This window comes from Gavialis gangeticus, unplaced genomic scaffold, assembly GCF_001723915.1.
Source record: "Gavialis gangeticus isolate Ggan-Ray unplaced genomic scaffold, GavGan_comp1, whole genome shotgun sequence".
In the NCBI taxonomy this organism is placed as follows: domain Eukaryota; kingdom Metazoa; phylum Chordata; order Crocodylia; family Gavialidae; genus Gavialis; species Gavialis gangeticus.
The window spans coordinates 107,422,050-107,433,849 of record NW_017729031.1 but is presented as its reverse complement, the minus strand read 5'-3'; the positions used below and the strand labels follow the sequence as shown (position 1 = coordinate 107,433,849).

At 44.9% G+C, this 11,800-nt stretch overlaps 1 protein-coding gene across 2 annotated transcripts in view; it reads left to right on the top strand.

The window, feature by feature from the left end:
* The window catches only part of KIF18B (kinesin family member 18B), a 37,833-nt gene that overhangs the window by 18,647 nt on the left and 7,386 nt on the right, over positions 1-11,800 (top strand). For both annotated transcript variants that reach the window (XM_019523530.1, XM_019523529.1), the window contains exons 5-12: positions 722-832; positions 6,240-6,437; positions 6,760-6,936; positions 7,501-7,575; positions 8,232-8,344; positions 8,857-8,992; positions 9,619-9,731; positions 11,358-11,575. In XM_019523530.1, the coding sequence (XP_019379075.1) occupies positions 722-832; positions 6,240-6,437; positions 6,760-6,936; positions 7,501-7,575; positions 8,232-8,344; positions 8,857-8,992; positions 9,619-9,731; positions 11,358-11,575 (1,141 nt within the window). The remainder of the gene's footprint in view (positions 1-721; positions 833-6,239; positions 6,438-6,759; positions 6,937-7,500; positions 7,576-8,231; positions 8,345-8,856; positions 8,993-9,618; positions 9,732-11,357; positions 11,576-11,800) is intronic.

Here is an 11,800-nt window from a genome sequence, read left to right as displayed (position 1 = left end):
CAAATCCGGCTGCAGCTCCCTGCTGCAGCCACCAGGGACTGTCCGAATTATCAAAGCTCTCTGAATCTTTTTGGAAGATTCGGAGAGCTTTGAATCGATTCAGACCTTTTAATTGGTTTGAAGCTCTCCAAATCTTCCGGAGAGCTTTGATTCCGATTCAGAGATTTGGCCACCGAATCGGGCTGAATCTCTTCCGAATCAAATCACCACCCAAAGCTTTGCTCGGCCCTACAGTTCTGTAGTAGCTGACATCTGTTGCAGTAGCTGACGTTACCATCTGTTGATGTCTGTGTATAAAATCAACCTAGTTCTTGTTGGACAGATGTCTTTATTGTGGTCGATTTGCATGTTGTCCAGTAAATAAATTAACTTTGAAAAGTTTATGTTTCATAACAAAGACAGTCCTTCATGTTTAGGGCTAAAGTGCTGCATCAGATCTGCACAGAGGAATCCTGTCCTGCTGTATCCCATGTTTGTACCTGTCTTGTGTGTAGATGACTTCAGCCTCAGAGCATGTTTACCTGGCACCTTTCCCCAGCTCAGAATTCACCCTTCTCATAAAGTTTGCTTGTACTGAGAAGGACAGTAGTTTATGTTGGGTACCTTTGGCTGTAATCCTTGGGAGAGAGCTGTGCAGCTTCCCTATTTAGATTTGAACTACAAAGACCTTCCTTTTGAAGCAACGTTTTGGTACTAACTTTTTTCTCTGTGTTCCTTTCAGCCAAAGTCAGCTAGGCAGCTTCTGGAAATGTTGGCTAATGGAAACAAAAACCGCACACAGCACCCCACAGATGTCAATGCCACGTCTTCACGCTCACATGCCGTCTTCCAGGTGAGGGGCAGCACCAACTTCTGTTAGGATGTCATGGGGCTTTTCACTTCAGGTATGGGTGCCCAAATTGACCCAGGTGAAGATGGGAATCAAAATCTTGTGAGGCCTGGCATTTAAGGGTTCCTTATGATTTTTTATTAAGTGTATTGTGAAGAAAGGTTGTGATTTCTTCTGAAGCATCTGACAGGAGCTACTGTCAGGCAAGACTTGGGCTGGGTCCGGCTGCCAGTATGTTCTTATAGCTAGGAAACACCTATTGCTGTAAATTCTGACCAAAGTGCAGGATTCTTTCTGCAGTTCATTCAGAATAGTTTTAAGTGTCCCAAATGCTTGAGCTGCCCTTCCAGCTGTCAGGAAGCTTTTTTAAATATTTGGCTTAAGTTTTCCCTTGTTCATTCCTATGCTCCTGTGTATTTATTACGTTCAACCAGGGGTCAGCAACCTACAGCTTGCAGCAGCCTGCAAAGAGATGTGGATTCAGCCCACTGCAGGGGAGAGTACCTCCGCTGCCCTGTGCTATGTATTGCTCTGTCATGTGCCACTTCCCTCCGCAGTATCCAGCAGATGTCTGTCCTGTTCTGTTTTGAGGGCTGTTTTGTAGCCTTCACTTACCCTCACTGTCAATCCCTTTTCCCAATTGCTGCTGAGGATAGAAATCTGCAGCACTTGGTGGCAAGGGTAAATGGAGGCTCCACTGGGGGGGGAGGGGGGAGGGGGGCAAGAGAGTGGCCAGTGGCACACAGCAGGAAAGGCTGGGGTGCTGCAGAGAAGGAATCTGCGGCCTTGTTGCTAGTGGCAGCCCTCAGTTCTTAAAGATTGCCAACCCCTACATTAAATATTTAGACTCCTTCCATGGTACCTTATAAATAGGTATTTTTTCCATACCATCCTATTCAGCATTTCCCTAGCTTTACTGATTTGGCTGTCAATACCCTGTCCAGCCTACTGATTATTTGTTCTCTTCTCGGAAATCTTCCAACGTATCTTTATAATGTAACATTCAGTTGAAAAAAGCGGTTCCACCTGGCCTGTGCAGAGAGACTCTGAGACCTCTGATTGCAAGCTCATTTCTAGTGTGCTGCCTTTCATCCCAAATCCGCTCCTGCATTCTCCACACACTAAGCTTGTATGACTGGAATGATTTTCCCCTGAGTCAGGAACCTCAGATTTCTTGAAGTACCAACTGGAGCACCAGTCAGCAACTGCCTCCCTCCTCCCCCAGCTTTGCTGGGGACATCGTTGACTGCTTCAGAGGAGGGTGGAAACCACCACAGAAGCCAGTAGCATTCATGAAGGTGCCTGTATTGGGGGGGTGGGGGAAGGGCTTCCTTCCTGGTCCCTGCAGATAACCAACAACAGTGCATGGTATTGTCAGGCACTTACCACACTGCAATAGAGCTACTATATTTACTCCCATGCCACATGCAACCTTTTTTCCAAAATTTGGAGGGGGTGTGTCTTAAGTGAGAGCTGATTTTTCTTCACTGGAATAAAGTATGGCAAAATAGAAACACAGAGATGTTGTGCTATAATGGCTGCCAACATCCAACATTGCTATCACTTCCTTCTGGCCCAGCAGGCAGAAGGGAGTGGAGTTCAGTTATAACCTTCTCACAGCTGCCCAGGAATTTGCAGTAGCTATTGGCTGAACACTGTAGATTGTGCCTGAAGGAGCCACTAGGCTGGCTCAGGGCAAGTAAACTGCTGTATGCAGTCTGTAGTAACTTGATGAGGTTTGTTGTTTGGAAGCATTACATAAGTCCCTGTAAATTAATAATATAATAATAAGAAGAACCTTCTAGAAGACCTTACTGGGCACATTTACACATACAATTAATGTGACTGAATAAACTCTGTTGCGATTTGAGCTGGAGTAAACTAATCCCACTGTCACCATCTGCACATGCATTTAAGCCAGTGGTTTTCAAACTGGGGAGCGATTCCCCCCGACAGAGGGGCATGAAGGAATGCTGGAGGGACACAGGCAAGAAGTTTGCAAGGAGCTGGCACCGCTGCAGCCTTATGGGGGGAATGCGGGGGTGGGGAGCCCTGGGCAGGCTCTGCCAGTGGGCTGCACTGCTCCTCTGAGGGGACAGGGGTGGGGCGTGAACAAAATTGTAACTCAGAAGGGCTCAGCTCAAAAAGTTTGAAAACCACTAGTTTAAGTGCAGTGATTTACTCCACATTGGATACTACCTGTGTCTGACAGGACCATCCTATTCCAAAAGTAAATTAACCTAACATGCCGTAATTGCAGTGTACATAATCAGTGATGCTTTCCTGCACAGTAAATTAGTCTACTGCGCAGTGAAGCGCACATGTAGATTCACCCACTGTGTTGCACAGTCCGCTATGATTCTGAAACAGTGTTTTTTCCCTATATTTTGCCTTCCAAAAAGGATGTGCATATATTATTTAGGGGTGTATGATATGTGAAAAAATACAGTGACTCCATGTCCCAATTTGGGGATGCAAATACTTGATTACACATATGACACATGATTGAACCAAGAGCTCCAACTCCTATTATACTCTCCCTTTTCAGAAACTTACTGAGTTTGATCATAAACTCATTCTTGCCTCCATTAGTTTGCTCAGAAGACCTTTCAAACCTTCAACACTTCTGATAGTTAATCTAGCTTCCAATCCAAATTTATTCATAACTAGTTGTGGCCACTTGATCTTATGCTCTTGAGTTTTGCCTTAACCAAAAAAAACCCATCTTCTTCTCCCCTAAAATTCATCCCATGAATATATATATATATAAAAGGTAATCATGTTCTCTCTCAATCTTTATTTTATAAAGTTTAAACCAGCAGTCAGCACTGTTTTCCAGCAGCGGGCTATAATGGCTCAGCGTGGGCTCAAGGACTGTGACCAGCACTAGGATCCTGGCTCCACCACTGCTTCTTCCTGCTGTGTGGCTACAATGCAGCACAGGCAAAGCTCCCCAGTACCCAGAAATGGCATAGGCAATGCTCTCACAGCTAAACACTGAAGCTCCCACTCTGTGGGCCAGATCTGGCCCAAAGGCTGTAGGTTGCTAGTATTTTAACCAAGTCAAGTATTTGCATCCCCAAATTGGGACATGGAGTCACTGTATTTTTTCACATATCATACACCCCTAAATAATATATGCACATCCTTTTTGGAAGGCAAAATGTAGGGAAAAAACACTTTTTCAGAATCATGGCAGACTGTGCAATACAGTGGGTGCATCTAGTATTTTAAAGGAGTCTTGTATTGTGGCACTAGTACTTGTATGTCCCTACTGCAGTGATTCACAACCAGGATACTGTGAGATCCTTTCAAGGATGCCCTGGGGTGACATACAATATTAGTACTGTTAGGTGTGCATGCAAAATTCACAAGATAAACCCACAGATTTCCAATAGGAATCCGCAGTTTTAAAAGCGTTATGACTTGTGGTCTTTCTGAGTTCTTTGCAACAGCATTGCTTTAGTTTTTACTGTAGTCAAAAAACAATTGAGAACCAATCTGGCATGTTCTAAGGGGTGCCTTGAGTCCAAGCAGATTAAGAACCACCATTCTAGATTTTCTAAATGTCTTCCCAAACTTAGTATAGTCATCCTTTATCCTGGTCAAAGGGTATTTGACCATATCTTTTCTTCCTATAGAGGAACAAGTCATGGATTCTTGCCTGCTTCCATAAGAATCCTCTGCATCCTCAAATCTGTGTTTTGTATCTTTATTCCTGGTAGACAGCATTCTCTCCTGATGTTTCCAATAATCCTTTGTGACCCGTCCATCTGTTGTTAAAAGTAAATAATGATTACTGTTTAATTCTTCAGATAGTTACAGTTCAAACAAGGGACACAGATTCTGCAAAGGAATTTCTTAAACAATCACATTTTACTCATCGGTAATACATGTGAAAGAGGGAGCTACAAAAAACTGAACAACTACACACACAATTTTTCTTTCAGTGGCCTCAGTATGCCAGATCAGTTCTGGGTTTTTGGTCAACCCTTCCAGGGTCCTGTATTTCTCCTCTTCTGGCCAGCCTTGTCCCTTTTTCTGATCAGTGAGATAGAACCCCTGGTAAGAGCAGAACTGGTTCTTCTGTAAAGGTCCAACTCCTTCCCCCGCTCAGCAACTTCAAGTTCTTCATCAGGTAATTGGTTCTAACTAGTAACCTAGCAACTAAACTACAAACTAGTTCTCCTCAGCTGCTACCAGCTTTTTTTTTCCTACGGTGCTTATAGTTGAATATAAAACCATCAATTACTCTACATTGTTATGGGTATAAGGCAAAAGTGAAGGTATAGTGCAGTGATTCTCAATGAGGATACCTTGAAGACCTTTGAGACGTGTTATGGGGTGCAACATAATGTTAGCACTGTTAGGTGTGCAAACATGATTCACAGGAGAAACCCGAGTTTTCAAATAAGAATCCATAGTCGTAAACACATTCTGACCTGTTGTGATCTTTAAGTTCTGTGCAGCAAAAGAATTGCTCTAGAATTTTATAAAGAGTGAAAACTAAGATCTGGCATTTTTCCAAGAGGTGTCTCAACTAGTGTATTTACTGTCTCTCACAAGACAAGAACTAGGGGTCACAAAATGAAACTAGTAGCTAGTAAGTTTAAAACTAACAAAAGGAAGTTTTTCACATGGTGTGTAATTAAAGTGTAGAAATCATTGCCAGCAGATGTTGTGGAAGCTGACAGTTTAGCCAGATTCAAAAAGGGACTGGACAAATTCTTGAAGGAAAGGGGCATCAGTACCTATTGAGCGTGGGAGTTAAGGGTACAGCCTCTGAATCAGAACCTCCTAGACCTTAAATACTGGAGGCTGCAAGTGGTAAGAAACAGTGGGGGGAAAAAATACCCTGGTCATACCCAGTTCATTCTCCCTTTTAGCATTCACTTTATGACATTGTGACACAGGATACTGGACAAGATGGACCTATGGTCTGACTCAGTAGATGGCAATTATTATGTTAGGTGGCAGGTATTATCTCTACCAAGGAGTGTCTTGAATCTGTGGAGGGATGCCTCCAGTCTAAAAAGATTGAGAACCACTGTTATCATGTGAGTTACAATCAAAATGGAATTTGCAGGCTGTAGGCCCAGACATGCACTTATCTGTCACATCTTGTACCTGTTATCAGTTCTCTCCATGCAAACTCAGACAGGTAAGATCCAGCCTTAGAGTTTTTAAGCCACTAGAATTAGCCTGTGCTTTGTCCCTTCTGATCTCCCAGCAATGGGTAGGCTTGGCAAAGTGGCACAGTAAGAGAGGAAAATACTGTCCATAGAGGTCTACCTTGTAAGCTATCAAAGAGTCTCTGTGGGGTTCTGTGCTATCCCTCAAGGTAGGCGGTTGCCTGTTGACTGTGTCAAGCAGCTTGTATCTTCCCCTCACTACTCTTCTCCTTTCACAGATCTATGTGAAGCAGCAGGACCGTGTTGTTGGCATCGCTCAGGACCTGCAGGTAGCAAAAATGAGCCTGATTGACCTGGCTGGCTCAGAGCGAGCTTCAGCTGCCAACACCAAGGGTGAGCGGCTCCGGGAGGGCGCCAACATCAATCGTTCACTGCTGGCCCTGATCAACGTCATCAATGCCCTGGCAGATACAAAGGTAACACTCCTCCATGGATCACTCCTTCATGTTCCTACTGCCCAAAGGGCAACAAAGCAAAGACAGTATGGCTAATACAAGGATTTCCCTGTGTGCTAAATGTAAGGATCTCCCTGCAAATATCATCAGCTCCATACTCTTAGTAGGAAATAGCTCTGGTAAAACAAGGACTAGTAGTGGGTAGGCTAACTTTCCTTTTCTAACTTTCCCTGGCTTCTTAACCTAAGGCAATGAGAATAAGTGAGCACTTGTACTTGCCAGTGCTAGGCTCCTTAGAGATATCAGAGAGCTGAGGTGAGTCCCCTGATCTCTCTCACTACAGAGCAAAAAGCCCCACATCCCATATAGAGACAGTAAGCTCACCCGCCTGCTGAAGGATTCTATTGGGGGCAACTGTCGGACTATCATGATTGCTGCCATCACCCCATGTACACTGGCCTATGAGGACACCTACAACACGCTGAAATATGCCAGTCGAGCCAAGGAGATCAAAATGTCGGTGGGTACCAAACATCTCTAAGCAAAACTGTAATTGTATAGTACCGTTGTATTAAGGGAGACCAGGGGTGAATAGGCTGTGATGGAGCTGGTTTAGTGGGTTTCATAACCTCCTATCTAACTAAAGGGATCAAGGTGTACTTACTGGTAGACACTTAGTTACAATCTCCCATGTGTCTTGTCCTTGTATTTGTGCCCCGTAGACTGTACTCCAGGACCAGCCACTATCAGCGGTGCTGATGGTGCGGAGTGCTAGATTAAGCTATACTAGCACTTCTATTAATGCTGCTTGGAGCTTAGAATTTCTCCATAGGCTACTATCCGTGACCCTTTCAGAATTGTCCCTGAAAAGTGCTCTCCAAATGATGCGGGTATCCAAGCATGTTGGCTTAAACTACAGCACAAAATCTGTCCATGAACTGCTGAAATTGTTGTTGAATTCTGTTGCTGTGTTAGTTCTCTCCCAACAATCCATGGTAAAAGGGCTGTCCTGCATCTGACGGTCTGTTTGTTTAACCCAGTCTCTTCCTTTTCTATGCTTCCTCTTCCCATTTCTATCCTGTAGTTGAAGAGTAACATGCTCAGCCTGGACTGCCACTTCAGTAATTATGCAGTTATCTGTGAGCAGCTGAAAGCAGAGGTAATGTGCCTTATATACAGGAGGTCTGGTGGGTGGTTTTGTTTTAGTTATTGCCAGACATCAGCACCTCTCTGGGACTGTAAGTACTCTCATGAGATCTTTGTGATACTACTTAACTCACTCTGCAGGCAGAGTTTTGTGATGTTAAGGAGTAGTAGACTTGAATAGGTACTTCTGGAGCAGCAGTCAGCTCTGCTGCTGGATGTCTCCTGGGGCCTGTGTTATTCTGTCACCCTTTGGCACTTGTTCTAGAACTTAAGATCTTACCTTCCAAAAAACAAATTTCTGCCCCTTATTTGTAAAGTGAGCATCCCTCATGAGAACTGAGTATAACTGACAGAGCACTGCCTGCTTACATCTATAGAAAGAAAGCCAGAAATGATAGCAGCATGATACCAATCCCTGAAATTGAGAGCAATGACTCATGAGAAGGTGGGTTTCTTGCTTGGTGACCCATATGTGGTGTCTCTTGCTACTTAGGGTCCCATGAAAGGTCAAGAGAAAGTAGGGACAGAGCAGCCCACCCAAGTGTCCAGTTCTCTCCTGCACAGTGTAGGCTGCTGTTCTCAAAAGAAATGCATTGCTCTAGAGTTGTGGGCAAACTTTGTGAGTGGTAGGGAGAAATCTGATCTAAATGGGTGGAATTTCCCTTACAGGTGGCAGTTCTGCGAGCAAAGCTCCAGACTTACGAGAGAGATGCACAAGTTGCAGACCAACAGGTGCCAGCTGCTCTGGCACACTGTAGCCCTCACCAAGCCAAACTGCTCAGGTAACATTTTACCTACCTTCAGTCTCCTTCAAAGTGGGACAAAGAGCGAACAGTGCTGCATGCTGCACCCCTTCTCCCAGGAAACCTCAGATCAGGATGCTTTAGGCCCATTTATACTCTTGATTAGATCCCAAATTATATGTCTGAGAGGAGAGCTGACTCAAAGGCAGACAAACATGTTGGCTACCCAAGTGCATCCTTCCTTCATTCAGGCACTTCTGCTGCTAATAAAACCAGGCTGTTAATCACCAGTGCTTGCCAGAGCCTGGACCTAGTGTGGAATGAAGTGGTAAGGAGTGTGGAGAAAGGTGGTTTGCAAAGACCTGTCAAAATGAGTACAGGATAAACCTTGCAAAATCTGACTATAAAACTAAGTTCTCCACAAGGACCTATTTCTGTTCAAGCTCAGGCAAACACTGCAGCTTTGTATCTGGATCTTCTTTGGCTTGGGAGCTGTTTCTTCTCAAGAGCTTTTTCAGGCTTTGATTGCTGCTTCCTCTGGCTTGCTGTAGGTCAGATGAGGCAGCCCAGGAGGTATGCTCAAATGATGAAGCCCTTTGTAAGGGGGCTCAGGAAATGGTGACACAGCAACAGGAACTGAACATAAAACCATCTTTTCAGCAGCAGGAGCTGGGAACAGCAGAAGAGGTAAGAGAAGGGCTGGTAACTAGAGGAACACTTGTACAGGTATGGAATCCTGGAGTAACCATAACAGGTGTGCAGTAGGGACAGAGCTGAATGGATAAAGGTGTCTCAGAGGTAGTGGGACACTGCTAAGGAGTAGCACAGCATATACTAGAACTGATGGAAGGGTGAGCAGCAGGGTTAGTAGAGAATCTGGGAACTGTCTTTGGGGATAAAATAAGCATTAGCATAGGAAAAGGGTAAGGCTGTTCTGAGGCTATACTCAGCTCTTGGATCTCTAGGGAATGCTTTTGGTGGTGCACACAAAGATGCCTTCTTGGATTTGCTTTAAGGCAAGACTCCAGCTGAAGAGCTGTCCCCTTCATAATGCAGTATAAGCTTCCCTACTTAGTGAGCAGGACATCTGTGTGCTGCAGCCTCTGCTCACTCAGGCTACAGAGATGCTAGTAAATGGTAAGAAAACCCCCACGTACACTGCAAATATGACTTGGGGATGAAGGAGTCAGTTATGGTTTGGTATGTGAGTGCACCCCTCTACTGTTTGTGTGCCAGATAAGATTACTATATAGTTTTGCTACCTCCTGGCAAAGTAATCAGAAGTTAAGATGCTCTCCTTACAACCAATTCAGGCTTCAGAGAAGAAACTTCGCAGCTGCGTGGAGTTCCAAAGCACAGATGCCCAGCAGAAAATCCAAGGAGCAAGCCCTCTCTTACAGGGGCTCACCAGCACCCAGACAGAAAGGTGAGTGCTCCCTGTTGTATGTGTACACATGAAGGAACCTGTGCCTTAGCCTGCTGGGAAAAATTGGTGTATAGTTTCAGCACTATGACTGTGTTCAGGCTCAAAGAGCCATACTGGGGACAGTCTACTTCAGGGGCAGGCAATTATTTTGGGCAGAGGTCCGCTTACTGAGTTTTGGCAAGCCATCGAGGGCCGCATGACAGGCAGCCCAGGGCAGATTAATATTAATTTTCTAAAATTTTTAGGGGCCCCACAGGCCGGATAGAATGGCCTGGCGGGCCGCATCCAGCCTCCGGGCTGCATTTTGCCCACCCTGGTCTACCTGGTGCTTGTGTGCCTTATGGTAATTCTGAAGCAGAGAATATTTAAGGATATGGACCTTGTGCTTTTAAACAGTTACTAAACCTATACAATGGCCCACATAAAATTGATCCAATGGGTTTCTGCTACATGATTGGGGGATACTGTGCTCTGTATGATGCCATCAAAATTGGGACTAGCTCTCAGAGTCCTAAGAACAATAATGGCCTAGTCTAAGGAACTGATATATTAAGGTACTCTTGGCGCCAAAACAAGGGCATGGAAAAACAGACCAATTAAGTTAAAAAGGGGGAAAGAAGATTGGCCCTGCATCAGCTGTTCTGTGGTAATTCCTGTGTGTCCACTCCTATTATACAGTAAACTGGGGCAGTTTAACCCTGTTTTTATTCAGGGATGAGTTGCTATGGTTTTAGCTTTTACTTAATACAGGAAAGAAAACACTTTTTTTTTTAACTTGTCAGCTGTTCCATGATAGAATGCTGTGTCCTTTGCCTTTTCTACTCAGTGTATTTTCTGTCCATACTTTAAAATACTTTGTGTCAGTGATACAGATTCCGCTAGCAGAGTAGAGGTAGAATTCTAAACACAGCAAATGTGTGAGTCTGAATTTCAGACTTCAAGGATTCATCACTCAGTTACCTCTCAAGTGCTCCTTATATACTAGGCTTCTACAGGTTTTGCACTGGCATGGTACTCAGGGCCAAGGCTGCTGGTGTCTCTGCCCCACGTGTCCCACCAGAATGGCTCCTTTTAAAATGTAACTTGTAAGCAGGATGCTGGCTTGGCTTTGTGTGTGTATAACTTGAATTTAAAATACACAAAGGCTGACAAGAGCCTGTTTGGCCAGAAGTGCTTGAAGCCTTGCCTTGAGCCCCCTGCTGTCTGCTCTGTAGTCATACCATGTGCCCACAATTGATAACTTACACTTTCTATTGTTCATGAACTCTTCAAGCAGCAAGTCTTTCCCTGCTACTGATGTGTTACAGAAGTCTGAGCAGATCTTATCACCTTGCGTTTGACTTAACTGACAAATCTATTTAACAGTTTAGCTGCAGCCTTTGAACTCCCAACAAGTTGCGCTCTACACTTGTGCTAAGCTTGCCCACCCCTTACAATAGAGCACACTTAGCAGAAACCTAAGGGGAAGCCAGAAGTGAACAGGCACATGTACAGAGGTGGTGCTTTGAGGTGATGTGCTGCTTACTGTGATCCTGGACCTCCACCCAGCCCAGGAGGCAAGCTACCCTGAAAAACTGTTGGGGCTGGCGTTTTTCCTATCTACTGCCATATTATTTTCTGTTTCAGGCTGGTAACCACTATATTGCATGTTGCCCAAAAGCAGTTCTCTCTGCTGAAGGCTGCCAACCTCCTAACCCCTGACATGATCTCTGAGTTTGAAGAACTGGAGCACCTGGTACATGGGAAAACCAGTAGACATCAAGAGCAAGTTAGAAACCTAGACAGATCCAAGGTGACCAATGAGACCAGCCCAGCCCAAGAAGCAGGACAGCACTCAGACAATGGTGAGCTCATGGTGTGTGATATTTGGAGCTGCTCTAGCTGATCACCACCTTCCTGGCTTCATCTCAGGGTTAAAGTGTACATTATGACAGCTCTGAAGAGTCTGAATGGCTTAGAGCAGGGGTGTCAAACTTGCCTGCCCCCCAGAGCTTCTCATCCATATTCAGATGTGGCAGTGGCCATGGGGGTTAATGAAGTTGTTAATTGCCGCCCCCCCCCCCCACCAC